This window comes from Mustela erminea, chromosome 2 (genome assembly GCF_009829155.1).
Source record: "Mustela erminea isolate mMusErm1 chromosome 2, mMusErm1.Pri, whole genome shotgun sequence".
Lineage (NCBI taxonomy): Eukaryota > Metazoa > Chordata > Mammalia > Carnivora > Mustelidae > Mustela > Mustela erminea.
Genome location: NC_045615.1, coordinates 137,344,100 through 137,363,902, shown reverse-complemented (window position 1 = coordinate 137,363,902; position 19,803 = coordinate 137,344,100). Strand labels below are relative to the sequence as shown.

The window sequence follows — 19,803 nt, the reverse complement described above, 5'->3', positions numbered from 1 at the left end:
ATTCTAAGTTTACAGAAATACTATTAATTCACAAAACAATGAACTTCTAAAGGGAGACTAAGAAAAAAATCTACAATGTCCTAAAACCAAGGGCAGCCATGTCTCCCACTGAGGAACCACACAAAAGAAGTCAGTTTCTGCGTGATCCGCCAAGACAGTGGGATCTCAATAATCAGAACAATGCAAGCAGTCTGTTTTAAATTTGATCCAGATTTGATATAATCATATGCAAGAAATGGCTTTACTGGAGTAGAATATATGGGGTCTTAAAGATGAAACCTAGATGTTAGGAGCTAGGTAATGTTGAACTTTCAGCTACATTTCTCAAGGAATTATCAGAGCCATAAGGTGGGGAATGCAATAATTCTTCTGCAGAATTGCAGCTGCTGAAATGCAGACAGATGGAATTTCTGCCCTCTCTAATATAACACAGAAACAATCTCAACAACAGGATAAACACTTATGCCTTGCAAATTTTCCCTCAACCCTAGAGAGAGGATATTGTATAGATTGGCCAATAAAATCTTAGTGTTTGGATTTTCATTTTATATCTGGTTTCCTGTGTCCCTTTTTAGAAGTCTGTTTTTGTAGGTATAGGAATGCGGTCCTGTGCTGATTCTTCTAAGACTATTTGAAATATAAATGTGTTTCATATTTTGGCAGTTGAAGTTCATAGATGTCCTTTGTATCAATACTGAAATGGTAGCATGTGATGGAAAACAGACATTTGTTGTTGATTTTACAATGATTACACATGAAGTACTATCATAAGAATCTTAACTAAATCAACTACTACTTAATGTTCAGCAAATCAAAATTCTGATTTCCTTGATAACATTGGAAAATAATTCGTTAATTGCATTTTTCTTTGTTTTTTGGCAATATATGGTGCTTTATTGGGATTAAGTTGACTTTTCCCCATCTATTAACCAAGAGTCTCCTGAGTGCCCACCACTCTCCTAGGGCCCAAGAACAAGAGAAATGTGACAGACCTGGGCTTTACTGCCTGGAGCATTCAGTCTGTACTTTTCCGTATTTCTAATTCTGAGTTAAAATGTTCTCTGTTTCCTGGTTCTCTTTAATTAGTCAACAGGGTTCATTTCATCAAAGAATACATCGTTCAGTGAGTGGTGACAGTGAGCAGGACTGATCACACAAGTCAGTTGTGTGGAGGAATGGAGACAAGAAAGAAGTCTTCAAGGGTTGTGTTTATTTACTGTTACTCTGAATTGAGAACCCATGAAAATTAACTTCTTTTCCAGATTAAAAAAATAAAACATCATGAAAGCCTGTGGCATGCCCCAGCCCTAAGCTCTTCCTCATGCCCCCACCCTATACTTTTCCACTGCCTTGCTGAAGCCAGCAGGCACACACAGTCCACATAGGGGATGCTCCTTAATCATACTGTGGGGGGGGGGGCATTCCTGGGTACCATAGGACTATAACTATTGGAGAGACAGTTCTTGGCATGCTAGATACATGCACCCCCGTGCAACATTATTTACAATAGCCAAGAAAGGGAAGCAATGAAGTGTCCTACACAGATGAACGGTTACAAATGAGGTGGTATATCTACACAATAGAAGTCTTACTATTTACAACAAAATGGATGGACCTAGAAAGTATAATGCTAAGTGAAACAAGTCAGAGAAAGACAAATACCATATGATTTCACTCATATGTGGAAACTAAGAAACAAAACAAAGAAAAAAAGAGACAAACAAAAAATCACTTTTTTTAAGATTTTATTTATTTATTTGACAGAGAGAGAGAGAGATCACAAGTAGGCAGAGAGGCAGGCAGTGGGTGGGGGGGAGCAGACTCCCCACTCAGCAGAGAGCCCAATGCGGGGCACGATCCCAGGACCCTGAGATCCTGACCTGAGCTGAAGGCAGAGGCTTAACCCACTGAGCCACCCAGGTGCCCCCCAAAAATCACTCTTAAATGTGGAGAATAAAAAGGAGATGGGGGAGGATGGGTGAAATAGAAGAAGGAGATGAACAGTACACTTAGGATGAGCACTGAGTAATGTATAGAATTGTTGGATCTGAAACTAATATAACTGAAACTAATGTAACTGAATGTAACTAATGTAGCTGAAACTAGTATAATTAATTAATGATATGTTAATTATACTGAAATTTAAAATGATTAATTAATTGAAAATGGATTGAAATCAGAGAGGGAGATGAACCTTGAGAGACTATGGACCCTGAGAAACAATCTGGGGGTTTCAGAGGGGAGGGGTGGGGGGAGGGCATAACAGGATGATGGGTACTGAGGAGGACATGTGCTGTGATGAGCACTGGGTGTTATACTTAACTAATGAATCATTGAACACTGCATCAGAAACTAATTATGTGCTATACAGTGGCTAACTGAATATAATAAAAAATAAGTAAATTTTTAAAAAATGGATAGAAAATCTGAATAGACATTTTCCCAAAGACATACAGATGGCCAACACATACATGAAAAATGCTCAAAACCATTAATCATCAGGGAGATGCAAATCAGAAGCACAATGAGATATCACCTCACATCTGTTAGAACAGCTGTTATTAAGGGGCATTTGGGTGGTGCAGTCAGTGAAGCACCTGACTCTTGATTTCAGCGCAGGTCATGATCTCAGGGTTGTGAGATCGAGCCTTGTGCATCAGGATCTGCTGGGCCTACTTGGGATTCTCCCTCTCTTTCTCCTTCTTCCTCTCCCCACTCTCCCCTACCACCCCGCCAAAAAAGGGGTATTATCAAAAAGACAAGAAATAACAAATGTTGGTGAGGATGCGGAATAAAGGGTACCCTTGGGCAATGTTGGTAGTAGGGGCTTTTACTGCCCCATTGGTATCAATGGATAGATTATCTAGACAAAAAAAAAAAAAAAAATTAATAAAGAAACACTGGCCTTAAATGATACATGAGACCAGATGGACTTAATAGATACTTACAGAACATTCCATCCAAAAGCAGCAAAATACATATTTTTCTCAAATGCATATGGAACACTCTCCAGGATAGATTATATGTTAGGCCAAAAAACAAGTCTTAATAAATCTAAGAAGACTGAAATCATATCAAGCATCTTTCCTGACTACAACAGGGTGAAACTAGAAACTAGAAATCAAATAAAACTGGAGAAGTCACATATATGTGATTAAATAACTTGATATATGTATACGTGTGTGTGTGTGTGTGTGTGTGTGTGTGTGTGTATTTTCTAAGAAGGAGGTTCATAGCAGTGCAGGCCTACTTCAGGCAACAAGAAAAATCCCAAATAACAATCTAAACTTACACCTAAAAACTAGAAAAAGAAAAAAGCTCAAAGTTAGTAGAAGGAAGGAAGTAACAAAGATCAAAGCAGAAATAAGCAAAACAGAGACAAAAAATAACAGAGAAGATGAGTGAAACTAAGAGCTTGATCTTTGATAAATAAACAACATTGAAAAATCTTTATCCTCACCAAGAAAAAGAAAGGGCTTAAATAAATAAAATCAGAAATGGAAGTGGAGAAGTTACCACTGATGCTACAGAAATATAAAGGACCTCAAGAAACTATAAACAAGTGTATGCCAGCAAATGGGACAACCTAGAAGAAATGGGTAAATTCCTAAACAATCTTCCAAGATTGATTAATGAAGTAAAAAGTCTGAATAGACCAATTATAAGAAAGATGAATCAGTAATCGAAAACCTCCCAACAACAAATGGAAGTCTAGGATTAGATGGCTTCACTGGTGAATTCTACCAAACATTTAAGGATTTAATACCTATTCTTCTCAAACTTCTTAAAAATTGAAGAGGAAAGAACACTTCCAAACTCATTTTACAAGGCCAGCATCACCCTGATACCAAAACTAGACAAGGACACCACAAGAAAGATAGGTAGGGAAGGGGCGGAGGAGCGGGGGAGGGAAGGACAGGAAAGGGAATGGAAAAGAAAAACTATAGCCAGTATCTTTGATAAACATAGCTGCAAATATTCATGACATTTTCCACAGAAATAGGACAATCCTAAAATTTTAACCACAGAATTTCCCAAATAGCCAAAGTAACCTTGGGAAAAAAGAATGAAACTGGAGCTATCACACGCCCTGATTTCAAGCTATATTATAAAGCTATGGAAGTCAAAACAGTAAGGTATTGGCATAAAAACAGACACATGGATCAATGGAATAAAACAGAGCCCAGAAATAAACCCATGTATCTGTGGTCAAGTAGTTTACAACAAAGCAGGCAAGAATAAACAATGGGGGAAGGATGGCCTCTTTAACAAATGGTGTTGGGAAAACCATACAGACAGAGGCTAAAGAATGAAACTGGACCACTGTCTTATAGCCTACACAAAATGCACTCAAAAATGGATTAAAGACTTGAATGTAAGACCTGAAGCCATAACATTTATAGAAGAAAACAGATGGCAAGCTCCTGGACATCAGTCTTAGCGATGAATTTTTGGATCAAACTCCAAAAGCAAAGACAACAAGAGCAAAGCTAAACAAGTGGGACTACTTCAGACTAAAAAGCTTCTGCACAGTGAAGGAAACTGTCAACAAAACAAAAAGGCAACCTACTGAATGGGAGAAGATATTTGCAAATTATACATCCCATAAGGGGTATGAAGAACTCATACAACTCTATATCCCATAAGGAGTATGAAGAACTCAGACATCCCATAAGGGGTATGAAGAACTCATACAACAATAAAACACAATCTGATTTTTAAAAATGAGCAGAGGATCTGAATAGATATTTTTCCAACGAAGGCATACAGATGGCCGAAATCACATGAAAAGATAGTCAACATATAAATCATCAAGGAAATGCAAATCGAAAGCACAGTGAAGTACCACCACCTGGTTACAATGGCCAGTATCAAAAAGACAATAAATAACAACTATTGGCAAAAATGTGGAGAAAAGGAAACCCTCCTGCACTTCCGGTGGGAATGTAAATTGTTGCAACCACTATGGAAAATAATATAGAAACTCCTGAAAAAATTAAAGATAGAGCTACCATTAGATCTAGTAATTCCACTTCTGGATCTTTATCTGAAGGGAAGGAAAACACTAAACTGAAAAGATACATTCACCCCTGGGTTCACTGCAGCATTATTTACAAAAGCCAAGGTAGGTAAACAACCTAAGTGGCTATGGAAAAATGAAAGGATAAAGACAATGTGATACAAAAGAATACTACTCAGTCTAAAAAATAAAAATGAGAATAAAAATGAGATCTTGTCATTTGTAACATGATGGAGGATAATATGCTAAGTTGCTAAGTGAAATAAGTCAGACAGAGAAAGACAAATACTGTACGATCTCACTTACATGTGGAATCTAAGACAAAACAAAGGAACGAAGGTGAGTTCAAGCCCTGTTTATCAGAGATTTGGGCCTGTCCTTTTTCTTTTCCCTTCCCTTCTATAACTTTTTCTGTGCAACACTGAATAGCTTTCTAGACGGATAGGATTTGGGGTTTTGTTTGTTTGTTCATTAATAGCACTTCGTTTTTAAATAATTTGCAGTTACTAAATAAAATACTCAATTTGGTGTGCCCCCACGCCCCCCTGAGTTGTGCAATTGACGAGGCTCCCGTCCTCTGCCCTGAGCATGGGAACCTCTCGCGCTGCAAGCCTGCTGGGGAGTTTTCTTTTGCTTTTCTCGGGCAGACACACTTTGTAGGCTTTCCAGGTAAATTCCATGATTAAGGTCCTAGGGGGCCCGAGAAACCTCGGCGAGGGGATAGGGAAGCAAATCTTGAAGAGCAAGGAGGGTGTTCTCGCTGTTCTTTGTTTCTCCGGACGTCTAAAGGAAAGGGGCTGCTTCTGACCGGGTCTCCCTGCCTTCTCTTCCAGCGCTCTGCGGGGGCGGCGAGAGCTTTCTGTGCGCCAGCGGCCTCTGCGTGCCCGGGAAGCTGCGGTGCAACGGGCACAACGACTGCGACGACTGGAGCGACGAGGCCCACTGCAGTAGGCGCGGGGCGTGGGGGCCGGTGGGGGCGGGGCGGAGGGCGTGGGGGCGGGGCGGAGGGCGGAGCGGGGTGGAGGGGGTGGGGCCTGGAAACCGAGAACAGACCCTGACCGCCGGCCGGCGGGGGCGTGGACTTCTGGTAGTTTGCCTTCCCCACACCGACAAACGTGGGGCGGTCGGTGTGTTCGCGCCCCTTTCAAAGGCGCGATTCCCGTAGGTCGCAGTGGGAACGTGTTTTGCAAGTGGCTTAAAGTTGGAGGAAGGCTTTTTGTTTATTTTGTTTGGGTGAGGCTTTTATTTTTGTTTTGAAAGCTTAATGAGTCTAAAGGTCAGTGTGTGTGTGTGTGTGTGTGTGTGTGTGTGTGTTTTAAAGACCCGGTCAGTAGGCAGATGTTTCACCCTCCGGATCCTTGACATTCCTGACCCAGCATGCAAAGCCCCTTGTTTGCTTACGCTTTCTCTAAACCGGGTGATATATCGTCCATGGTGCTAACTACTTTAAATGCGTGGATTGAGAGATTCAAACATTAAACATCGTCAAATTCTTTACTGTGGATTTGGTCAGTTGTTTTGATTGAAATGGTCGGTGGTTTGTAAAATGCTGTCCTAAGCTCCTTGGGCTGCGGTGTAAAATACCCCAGACTACATGATTTAAACAGGAGAAATTTATTCTCCTAAGGGTCTGGAGGCCCCGGAGTCTAAGGTCAAGGTCAACGAGGCTCAGTTTCCGGTGAGAGTTCTTTTCTGGGCTGCTAGGCAGCTTCCATCTTCCTCAGTGCTCACTTGACCCCTTTGGAGGCAGGGAGAGAGGTAAGGGGGGAGGGAGAGGGTCTCCCCCTCTTCTTAAAAGGGTACTATTAGATTAGGGCCTCACCGTTATGGCCGCATTTAACTTGTCACCTCCTTATAGGTCCTTTCTCCAAATATTTGAGGGTTATTTGAGGGTTAAGACTTTAACATATACATTTTGGGAGGACATCAACATTCTGTCCGATATATATATCGGACAGAATGGTGTGTATGTATATGCATACACACGCATACATAGTGTCCTATATATGTGTGTGTATGTGTGTATATAAATATATATATATATATATACATATATATTAGCTTTCAAGTTGTTCCTTGCTTGTACAATGGGTAAGGAAAAATTAGCTTCAGTAATATATGTAGGATTTGCCTCCAAAAAGCAGAGCCACATGCCATTATGTTGTAATTGCTTTTTAGTGGTTATATGATCAGCAAAACCATCAATGGTAACATGATCCCATCTTACCATGGGTAAAGCTGTGTTTTACTCCCCATAGGAGCTGCCAAGGCTGTATGAGAGCTCTTAATTGTTGACCTTAATTGAAAGGTTCTTATGGTCTGTTTGCCAGGTAGAACACTTCTTCCATGTGAGGGTTAGGATACTTATTTATCATAAGTTTTGAAAGGCATTATATTATGGTAATATTTCAGATCGGTGTTTCCCAAACTGGTGTTCCATAGTACCCAAGCCCTGAAAATTGCTTGAGAAATAAGCAAGTTTGAGAAATGCTATCAGAACTACTTTTTAGAGAGTTACGATACACATTGACACATTGTAAGTTTTGAGAAATGCTGTACTTTTATAAAAGATTTACTCACTTTACTTAACTTGGTATTTCCTCGAAATTATTTGTTCATATATGCCCCCACCTCTATTTATGTATTGTTTTTATAATTTGGAATTCTCTCTTCAGAAAAACCTGTAGCATATGATTGTACATGAAAAAGATTTTCATAGGATGTAGCCTTAACATTCGGCCGTATTGCTGTGGAGTTAGGGAGGAATAATTTATAGAGCACTCACAGTAGGTTCAATAGAATTATATCCAATTTATGGGAAATGTGTTAGAATCTTTTCCTTACCTCCCAATACGGCCCATGGGATATTATTAAAATTCTGCATGTGCCTCCCCCCAAGCGGTGGGCCACCACTGGCTCGCCATTATGTTCCTTCATTGCACCCAGTGCATGGAGCGTTGCACTTTAAACAGTAAGAGATGGTGCCGCATCGGTTGAATTGAATTGGAAGGAGTAAATTTTCCTAGTCAGTGACTGAACAAACGAGGTATTACTGTTCTGCAAGGTATATAGCACGTCCTAAGGGTTGAAGAGTTTATTAAGGAAGATAGAGGCTTTCCTCAGGAGCATACTTTAACACCCATGTGGTTTGGCCAGCTGAGGAAATAAAATACATCCCCTCAGAAAATTTGCCTACACTCGGTTACACCTTGAAAGCTTCACAGGTAGTTGCTTCAGAACTTTCGAGGGCATTGGACTCGGAATTTCAGCATTCAGTGCCCGTGGCTCTTTAGTCATTTATGGAGGGTGCCACCCTCCCACTGTCACCGTCCTGTGGTGAAGGAGTAGTGGAGTTCTGAATTAGGGCATGGAGGTAAATCAGAGCGTGACTGCAGCCGCCATACTCCTGAGGGGAGAAGGAAGTTCTGCTGGGCTTTCCTAATGAGGAGCAGAAGAATATGGCGGCTCCCAGGGTGCTGGCAGGGGACAGGTGGAGGACGACTGCCTTCAAAGAAAGGAAGGGAAGGAATTATTTGTCAACTATTCTAGAAGAATGAATTGACATGATTTGATTTAATTTTTAGCCAAGAGGTATTACCCTTTTTGTGCAGATGCAGAGCTGAGGTTGAGAGTCATGAATGAATTTGCCAGTGATTCACACTGCATGACTTGAACCTGGTCCTCTGCTATTTGTTTGTTTTTATTGAAGCGTAATTGACACACAGTGTTATATTAGTTTTAGGTGTGCAGCACAGTGATTCGACAGCTCTGTATGTTAGTCAGTGCTCACAAGTATAGTCACCGTCTGTCACCATACGGTATTGTCGACTATATTCTCTGTGCTGTATACTCTTCTTCCCCATAACTTATTTACTTTATAGCTGGAAGTTGTCCTTCTTACTCCCCTTCACCTATTTCACCCATCCCCTGACCGCTCCCCCTTTGGCAATCGCCAATTTTTTTCTTTGTATTTAGGAGTCTGTTTCTGTTTGTTTGGTTGGATTTCTAGATTCCACATATAAATGAAATCGTATAGTATTTGTCTTTCTTTGTCTGACTTATTTCACTTATTAGCATAATACCCTCCAGGTCCACCCATGTTGCCTGCAAATGTCAAGATCTCATTCTTGTCCATAAAAGTTCAGATTTGGTGAACAATTATCTTCTGATCATTTATAGGAGAGGAAAACATTTATTTTTGGATGCTCTATGACACTTTGGGATATAATTGTCTATTATACCATTAAGCCAAGTATCTGGGACTCCTTACTGAGTTTTCTCCCTTAACTAATTATGTTGTTTCTCAGTCTCTTCCCCGAGTGTTTATAGAATGAATGCATTTCCAACCACCTGGAACAATGTTAGCAGTGTGGTGAAAAGATTTTCAAAAATTAAGAAAGTTTTCTTTGAGAAATTTCTAACTCTGTGACTTGAGGCAGGCTACCTCTCTATTCCTGGTTTTCTTTGTCATTGAAGCCACGTGCACATAGCATCTGCAGGAAGCCCCACCTGCAGGAATCCTAATTCAGTTGGTCTGGAGCTGGAGCCCAGCAACAGCTTTGCAAAACCACCCAGGTAATTCTAACATGCAGCCAGATTCGAAGCCGCTGGACTAGAGGGGGTCTGGTGTGTCTTTTGTTTCTCACCTATAATCTTTTGATTCTATAACCAGCTCTAGAGTGGTGTCTGGTCCACAGCTAGTGCTTAGCAAATGGATAATGGCTGTCACAAAGAAAAAGCTTCAAGGGAAATGGTTGTCACAGAGAAAACAGGCGCCACCAAGTCCACATGTTTCATGCCACGTAAAATCACTGTCAAATACTTTTGGAAATCATTTGCTTGGATTTGGGTAAAATTGGTTGACTTATGTTTTAGTATAATTATACGACATGTTTTACTAACGATACCTTGTACTAATTATGATGTGTTAACTACTTATCCTAAGTATAGTTAATTATATGAATAACCACAAAGTGTAGGGATTACTCCTGTAAACTCTTGAGTCAGGTTGCCATTATTCCTATCTCTTCTTTACCATTTCCTGCTTCTGTGAACCTGGGCAAGTCACTCCATCTCTCTGGGCCTCTGTGTCCTCCTCAGTGAAATGGAGACAGTAACAGTAACTGTCTCTAGAACTCCTGTGCAGAATTACGAACCCTTGCCTATCCTGCATATAGACCACTGTCTGACACGCGATAACGCTGAAAGAGTGTGAGGACTGATGGTTGCCATTATGAATATTGGGATCTTATTCACTATATGGTCCCTCCCTTCCACCCCCCGCCCCGACCTCACCTCCATCCACCTGCCCAGCGCCTCTCACCTCCAGGCTGTCAAGGATGCCCGCTGAAAGTCATGGAGACAGCTGATAAAGGTCAGGGGATACTCTGCAGAGGAAACAAACACTAAAATAGCCACTACAGCTTTATTTATTTATTTAATAGATTTTTATATCTATTTTAGGGGGGGAAGGAGCAGAAGGAGAGGGAGAGAGGGAGAAGCAGACTCCCCGCTAAATGTGGAGCCAGACACGGGGTTCGATGTCATGGCCTGAGATCATGACCTGTGCTGAAACCAAAGGTCAGATGCATAACCAACTGAGCCATCCAGGTGCCCCAAATCTGTAACAGTTTTAAAACCAGTACCGCATGAAGCTATTTTAGAAGGGAAGCAACCCAAACAGCACAAAATAAAAACTGGCATTCCAGGTGATGTTTCTGAATCACTAAAATTGACTGCATTTACTCTATTCTTTTTACTAAGGAAGGAAAGTAAATAACAGAAATATTTCCATTCAAATAATAAAAAGGAAAATACTACATTCTGCGCTGAAGGAAGAAGCTTCAGATGTCTGGAAGTTCCACATCTGTTTCAGGAACCAATAAAACTATTGAATCTTCTTGAATTCTTGCTATGTGTGAAGCATGTTCTAGATACCCAGGGAATTTAAAGACTGTTAAGACATGGTTCCTTTCTTCATGAGTCTTGGAGTCTAATCTCACATATAAACATGGAGATGATTGAATATGGTACTTTAGAACAAATATAATTGAGGTGATGTTAAAAAAGCAAAATGGCGTAAACAAAAAGAGAGGGGTGGTAGGTCCTTTGAGTACAGATGAGGGCAGGATTACGAGGAGTTATGTTGGTGTGGAGAAAGCTAATAGAAAGATGTGGTTGAAACTAGGCCTCGGACACCAGTGACGTCCAAGCAAATCTAATTTAGTGACTCGAAATTGAGGGCAGTTTTGCCACCCAGGGAACATCTTTCAGTGTATGGAGAAGTACTTGGTTGCCATAAGTGTGAAGTTTAGAGGAGGAGCTACTGGCATTTAGAGGGTAGAGGCGAGAGACTGTTCAGCATCCTACAGTGCACACGACAGTCCTCACGACCAAGAATTACCCACCGCCAGTGGTCACCAGTCTTCCGGTTGAGAAGTCTTCCTTCAGGGCTAAAAGTCAATAGTCAAAAGCACCCAGGGAGTCCAGAAGCCTGGGTAGCTGTCGTGAGTCGGGCAGCTGTGGGCAAACCATGTAATCTCTCTGGTCATCTCAAAATGGGGGCGCCTCTGTGTGGAAATTGAGTATCCATTCTTGAATCTTGACTTGAGGCAACACAGGTTCATAGACTCATAGAGACTGACCTACGTGAATGAGGCTCTTGATAAAAAGGTTTTCTGTTCTTTACCTGTCTCCTTATTTAATGATAATCTTGAGGGGGGAAAAAAGTTCATAGTGTAAGATGCCAAACTGAAGTGAATATCAACATGCAAGAACTTTAGAAGTTACATTTTTCATCAGGTACTTGTTAAGAAGAAAAATCTGTATCTAGAAAAACATCTACCTTAGGTTATATAAAATTATGCTTTTATTGAGCAAGAAAGTCATAGCAAAAAGCTTTTGAAAATTTTGATTTGTTGACCCTAAATTGCACTGACAACATCTCTTTTCTGTTCAAATAAACATTTATTCCAATAAAAGGAGGCACTGTGATCTTTGGTATTTGCTGTTCATTTCTGCTGCACAGTGCCTTGGTTAAAATTTTGTGTGTTTACTTATCACACAGACCTTAGGAAGGTAACAAGTTGTTTTCCCATTGCGGCTAGGTTTTGTATCTAAACTCTGAAAATGGCTTCTAACCAAGGAAGTCATAATAATGGAAAGTTGAATCTACACTTGTGTGAATAATAAAGAATTTTTTAAAAAGCTTGAATCATCTCCATTTATTAAGTAAATATTTTTATGAAATAATTTAATAAATGACAGTATTCATTTAAAAAATATCTACAACAAAGTATTTTAATATGAATTAGCAAGGTCTTCAGAATGGGCCTCACAGAGGGGTTGCATGAATCTTTGGAAATTTTTGGTGTGTTTTCAGGTTAATCTTTTTTTTTTTAATTAAGATTTTATTTATTTATTTGACACAGAGAGAGATCACAAGTAGGCAGAGACACAGGCAGAGAAAGGGGGGGATGCAGGCTTCCCACTGAGCAAAGAGCCTGATGTGGGGCTCCATCCCAGGCCGCTGAGATCATGACCTGAACAGAAGGCAGTGGCTTAATAACCCACTGAGCCACCCAGGTACCCCAGTTAATCAGATTCTAAAAGGAGTATTTGATTCCCCAGTGGTACCAAAAAAAAAAAAAAGAAAGAAAGAAAGAAAGAAAAAAAGAAAAGAAAATATAAGTGCACTGCCTTAAGAAAAAAAAACCCAAAACCTCATGTGGTTTAAAATATGTCACTCCTCCACCTCGCACCCTCCTCTGGGGAATGCAAATGCCTTTGCATAGACAGTCAAGTTGAGGCCCCTGATTATTGCTGATTCTCGCATACTGACTCAAACTGTCCCACAAGAGTAATTTAAATGAAAAAACAAAAAAATCAAAAAGACCTTTGAATCTTCCCAAGGAAATGTATATATTCTGATGCACAAATCCCTCTACTCTGCTTGGTGGGCAGGAGAACCGAAGTTGTAACCTTTCTTGACTCCAAGAGCCTGAGTGTGGTAGCAGCGCCCGCGGCAGTGGTGTGCGGGGTGGAGAGTTAGCGCCCTCTGCTGATGGAGGAGATAGAACTGTCCAGGTGAAAAGTGAGACCTCTTTTTAGTTCTTTTTCCCTTATGATAGTCATCCTTCTTGTTAAAATGATTCAGCCTGGGGGAAATAAAAAATTATAAGTACTTACAAAGTTTTGCGTATGTACAAGTGTGAGCATATGTGTAGGTACGTGTGTGTGTGTTGTTCCATACACACCCTTTTAATGTAGGCACTAAACAGATGGTCCCTAAGGCTCGTTAGACTTTTAAAATGATGTGATTCTAAAAGTACTTAAGTAGTTTGTTAGAAGGACGCGTCAGGAAATAGAAATTTATGATTCATATGAGTAATAAATATTTTGATGCATGTGGCTAACAGTTTAACTGATCAATGCCCAAGAATTTTAATAAGGAATTACTATAGGGTTTGGAACATTTATAGTGAAGAGGTACCGATCACCAGTCATAGGAGATGCAGACTTATGTTTGAGGAGAGACAATCAGCTAGAATTTAGGAGACCAGACTATTGATCATTAAACTTAATTTACTTTAAATAAGAGAAAACAATACATTCAAGAAATCTTATTTCTATTAAATGCAGACTTCTTTACACATACTAGTTTCATCATTTTAAAAGTTTTATTGAGGTAAAATTTCCATAACATATGTTATCCCATTGAGTTTTAGTAAACTTACAGGGTTGTATGACCATTACCACAGTCTACTTCTAGAACTTCTTCATCTCCCCACAAATTTCCCCCACCTATTTGTGGTCAGTCCCCACTGCCAACCCTCCAGCCACAGATAACCACTGCTTTGATTTCTGTCTCCGTAAGTTTTCTTTTTCCAGAAATTTCATAAATGGATCACACAATATGTAGTCTTTGTATCTGGTTTCTTTTATTTGGCATAATGGTTTTGAGGTTCATCTATGTGGACACATATACCCATAGAGTGATGCTTTTAATTGGTGGATAGTATTTAATCATGTCTAGTATTTTATATCTTGACTATTCATTCACCAGCTGGTGAGCGTTTGGATTGTTCCTAGTCTTTGGTTATCATAAATAATGCTACTAAGAACGTTTACATGCAAGTCTTTGTGTATATGTCTGTTTCATTCCTTTTGGGTAGATTCCTAAGGATGGGAATTCATAAATTGTATGATAAGGTTATATAGTTAACTTTACGAAAAGCCGCTGTACTGCTTTCTAATGTGGCCTTATTACTTTACATCTCCACCAACTATATATAACAGCTTCAGTTTCAGAAAATCCTTGCCAATACTTGGTATTTTCTGTTTTTTTTTTTTTCAAAAATCATTATTATAGTCATCTTAGGCAATGTGTAATAGTACCTCGTTGTGGTTTTAATTTGCATTTCCTTAATGACTAATTATATTGAGCACCTTTTTATGTGTTTATTAGCTATTTGATGTCTTCTGGGAAGATTTTCTATTCAACTCTTTTGTGTGTCTGTAATTGAGTTGTCTTATTATAGAGTGTGGGGGTCCTGTATCTTTCTGGATGTAAGTCCTTTACCAGATACACGACTTGCAATACTTATTTCAGTATGAGGCTTGTCTTTTCATTTTCTTAATAGTATCTTTTAAGGCACTAATATATTTCTTTTTTTTCTTAAGATTTTATTTCTTTGTCAGAGAGAGAGAGAGAGAGCACAAGTAGGGGGTAGGTCAGGCAGAGGGAGAAGCAAGCTCCCCGCTGAGCAAGGAGCTCCATGAGGGACTCGATCCTAAGATCCTGGGATCACGACCTGAGCCAAAGGCAGATAGATGTTCAACCTACTGAGCCATCCTACAAATGTGGATGTGTTTTTTTTTTTTTTTAATAAACTCCACTTATTATTATTTTTTTAATGGCTTGTGCTTTTTTTTGTTGTATCTGAAAATTTGTTACATCCAAGAGTTCTTCCAAGGTCAAAAAGATTTTTTTCCTATTTTTTTTCTTGAGGCTTCATAATTTTAACTCTTACATTGAAATCTGTGATCCACTTTGAGATAATTTTAATGTACAGTTTGAGGTAAAAGCCAGACTTTGCAATTGTCCCAACACCATTTGTTGAAGAGTATCATGTTTCCATTGAATTGTGTTGGCATCTTACGCATATTAATTTACATTACATGCTTTTACTAATCTCTTCCCCTGAACCCTTTTAAATAATTGACCTTATCTTAATTTCATAAATCAATTCACAGACTCGGATTTTAATTAATACACTCAAGTTCCCACAGCTAGTAGATGACAGAACCAGGATACCCAAGTACAAGATCTATCTTATTAAAATTCTGTCTCATGTTGCTTACTTCCATATTAAACTCTAAGCTCCTTGAGATTGCATATCACTTCGTCTTATCTTGCCACTGTAATGTAGTCCGGTATTGCTTATTTGAAGGTCCTGTTATGAAACACTCAGTTGACTTAAGTGATACTTGCTTGAAAATAGCAACGTCATCATCTCGCTAATGTTTTCTCTCATCTATTTTTATGCTTATCATTGACAAAACCAGACTTTCACTTCATTTTATTTATTTTTATTTTATTTATTTATTTTTTTTTTTTTTAAGATTTTATTTATTTATTTGACAGACAGAGATCACAAGTAGGCAGAGAGGCAGGCGGGCAGGGGTTGGGGGGAGCAGGCTCCCTGCTGTGTGGAGAGCCTGATGCGGGGCTCAGTCCCAGGACCCTGAGATCATGACCTGAGCCAAAGGCAGAGGCTTTAACCCACTGAGCCACCCAGGCGCCCCCAGACTTTAATTTTAAAGGAAACGTTTCAAGGAAATAACTACTCACCTTCTATTAAAAGTCATTCATTCTGGGGATGGACATTGGGGAGGGTATGTGCTATGGTGAGGGCTGTGAATTGTATAAGATTGAAGAATCACAGATCTATACTCCTGAAACAAATAATACATTATATGTTAATAAAAAATATATATATGGCAGAATTTAATAGTAGCAAAAATAAGCATCTTTTAGATTTAAAAAGGCTCAATGTTTTGACTTAATAAAATGAACATGACTTAAGTATTAAAAAAAATAATTCATTCTGAATGAACATGAAATTCATTAGGAACTATGGTGACTCGAGAGTTTCTGTGCTCATATTTGACTATAAAGGAGTTTGGGGTAACATAAGGTGGGCCTCAGATAAAGACCTTCAGGTAGTGATAGAAGTATCAGCTTGGAAGCCAGAAGGTCCTAGTCGTGGCACTGCAGTCACTTATTAAGTGAGCTTGAGCAAGACCTTGGCTCTCTCTGTACCACAGTCTCCTCGCTGGTAAGAGTAGATGTGGACCTGGTTACCATTATGATTTGCCTCCCATGATACGCTTTTGTTCAGTGAATAATCATAACACCCTGTTCTACTGATGACTCATCGGTGGCTTCTCTTTTGTGCAGATTGCAGTGAGAATATGTTCCACTGTCACACAGGCAAGTGCCTCAATTCTAGCCTCGTGTGTGATGGATACGATGACTGCGGGGACCTGAGTGATGAGCAGAACTGTGGTAAGTAGCATTGTTCCCCTAAAGGTTTTCACTGAAACTTACAAAAATGTGTAATGCAGAACCCGTAGCTCATTGTTTGTTAATGTGGTTAGCAGAATAAATGACAAAATGGTTGGTTTCTTAATTTTTAGAAAGAGGAGGTTTTTTCAATCGCTAGTCTTAGTCATGTCTTACGTGTCAATGTCATATTTCTTACATAAAGTTGTAATAAGGAAATGCTTAAGAAGTAGGGTGGAAAGACGGGTAAGAATTGTTAATATGTTCATAAATTTTTCTCCTTGAGGATGTTCTGTTTCTTCTTTGGTTAGAGTCAGTGGCTCTAACCACGTTTAGATTTTGAGCTCTTGAGCAAAACTTTGAGGACAGATAAATTGTCATGTGGCTGATCCCCTTATTATATGCAAACAAGGACCCCTCCTTTAACTGATAGCCTAGCATGGCAGGGATGACTTCTGTAGAACTGACACCTAGGGTTAGGACAAGCACATTTATTTTATGTACACAATCTGATCTGATCTTGTAAAAAATGAACCTACCTACTAGTTACACGTTCATACCTATAAATAACATCTTCCTAATTCACCCCAGACCCTGGTAACTACCTTTCCACTCCTTGTTTTTACAAATTTGACTTTTGAAGATTCCACATATAAATGCTGTCACACAGTATTTATCTTTCTCTTTGACTTATCTCACTTAGCATAAACACACACAGTGTTCTGTGTCCATTATATCTTAATAAATAAAAGAATGAACCTGCTATTTAAAAAGCTGTGTTCAATTGTGTATGGCATTTCATGCATTAAAAGCAGCAACATTCCTTTTGTGTATTTACCTTTTTGACTTGTGGTTACCTTTAGAATTTTTAGGTCTTGTATTATTGAGTGACATGAGGACTTTGTGATATGAACAGAAAGACAAGCTAAGATGAGGAGGGAAAATGATGTGAAATAATATTTAGTCATTAGAGAATATTGAAGTGGGTGTTGGGGAAGGGTCAGAGGAATGCTTCAGAGTGGCAAGTGTCAGAAATGGCCCCATACTGGGAAACTAGGTCGTTTCTAGAAGTCGCTGTCCAGCTGCTCCTCACTGTATCCATAAAAATACTCGAAATTTGTATATGTACAAATCATCTCACAAGTCACTAGGTAGATACAGATTGCCTTCTGAGACTGAAAAATGGTGGAACAAAGAGTGAGAGGCAGTTTTCATAGTATATACATCACAGGATTTATAGTTGGAAGAGGTCTTGTAAATTGATCTAATTCAGACAGACCCTCCTTTGACCAGTGAGATCACTGGAGAAAAGAGGGGGGAAATGTGGGGGCATGGGGTGGAGGGCTCGAGTGTAGCTTGGTGCTTGGACAGGTCGGTGGAGAGGGCCAGGGTATAGTTACTGTGTGAAGAAGAATGGTCTTACCACTCAACATATTTCCTCTGAAGATAGTAGGGGTGCGATCTAAAGGTGCCTATGCCCTATGCCCTGGTAAGGATTACAGCTTTCCCTTAGACCAGTCTCTGCCCCAACTACCCATTGTTAGCAGGCTGAGAGCATTGTGCTGGTTCTTCTGATTTCTGCACAGGCTTCCCATCTATTGGGTCTTTCTTTTCTCTGCAGTCCGTCTTCCATATGCCTTACTTGATTGGTTCACTATGCCTTCTCAGATCCATGATCGCTCCGTGACTCTGTCAGTGACAGTGGCACTGCTCACGGATACTCATGATAGTTCTCCAGTGTTGAATCTGTCATCTATGAATCCACACATATCTTTTATTTATTTTTACTTTTTTTTTAAAGATTTTTATTTATTTATTTGACAGAGAAAGACATCACAAGTAGGCAGAGAGATGGGCACAGAGAGAGAAAGGGAAACAGGTTCCCCACTGAGCAGAGAGCCCGAAGTGGGACTCGATCCCAGGACCCTGAGATCATGACCTGAGCCGAAGGCAGAAGCTTAACCCACTGAGCCACCCAGGCATCCCTATTTTTACTTTTTTAATTTAGATTCCATTAACCAACATGTAGTCCATCATTAGTTTCCGATGTAAGTGTTCAGTGATTCATCAGTTGCCCTCCTTGATGCCCATCGCCCAGTCACCCCGTCCTCTCACCCACCCCCCCACTCCAGCGGCCCTCAGTTTGTTTCCTAGAGCTAAGAGTTTCTCATGGTTTTTCTCCCTCTCGGATGACTTCCCTTTCATCTCCCACCGCTTCCCCCTGTGATCCTCTGCACTATTTCTTATATTCCATGTATGAGTGAAACCATATAATTTGTCTTTCTCTGATTGACCTATTTCGCTCAGTTCCATTGACATGATGTAAATAGTAAGTATTCATCCTTTCTGATGGCTGAGTAATATCTCACTGTGTATATACCCCACATCTTCTTTTTTTTTATTATTTAATTTCTTTTCAGTGTAACAGAATTCACTGTTCATGCACCACACCCAGTGCTCCATGCAATACGTCCCCTCCATAATACCCACCACCAGGCTGACCCAACTTCCCACCCCCCACCCCTTCAGAACCCTCAGATTGTTTTTCAAAGTCCATAGTTTCTCATGATTCTTCTCCCCCTCCAGTTTCCACCAACTCCCTTCTCCTCTCCATCTCCCCATGTCCTCCGTGTTGTTCCTTATGCTCCACAAATAAGTGAAACCATATGATAATTGACTCTCTCTGTTGGACTTCTTTTACTCAGCATAATCTCCTCCAGTCCTGTCCATGTTGATACAAAAGTTGGGTATTCATCCTTTCTGATTACACCACATCTTCTTTATCCATTCATCTGTCGATGAACTCTTTCCAAGTTTGGCTATTCACACATATCTTTTGAAGGGTTATTTATATCAAGGTTATGCCATGTCTCATGGTAAAGAATCCTATAGATCCTGCTCTCTCTGAGGAGAAACATCACTTAATTCCCTTTTTTCTCCAGGAATGTATAGTTTGGGGAGGAGGTTAAATCCAGGATAAAAAGAATCATGAAAAAAATTAAGCATTTTTTACTCAGTAGTTTTTCCCAATATGAGTGTATCTTAAGGTAGTTTGACAGAAAGCCCATGCTTAGGGTCAGGAAAGAGGACTGGAGATAATCTGCCTTCCCAGTTTACCATAAAGAGTTAGGTTACAATTCTTAGAAGTGTGGTAGGGTTGTCACAGATTCATCAAATCAGCTATCTACATTGTTAAGCTTATATCACAGTTCTGTTT

General features: G+C 39.8%; 1 protein-coding gene across 4 annotated transcripts in view; it reads left to right on the top strand.

Annotated features, from left to right (window-relative positions):
• CORIN (corin, serine peptidase) overlaps nucleotides 1-19,803 on the top strand; it is a 249,441-nt gene that overhangs the window by 147,813 nt on the left and 81,825 nt on the right. For all 4 annotated transcript variants that reach the window (XM_032334231.1, XM_032334230.1, XM_032334229.1 and 1 more), the window contains 2 exons: nucleotides 5,854-5,967; nucleotides 16,482-16,589. In XM_032334231.1, coding sequence (XP_032190122.1) covers nucleotides 5,854-5,967; nucleotides 16,482-16,589 — 222 coding nt within the window. The remainder of the gene's footprint in view (nucleotides 1-5,853; nucleotides 5,968-16,481; nucleotides 16,590-19,803) is intronic.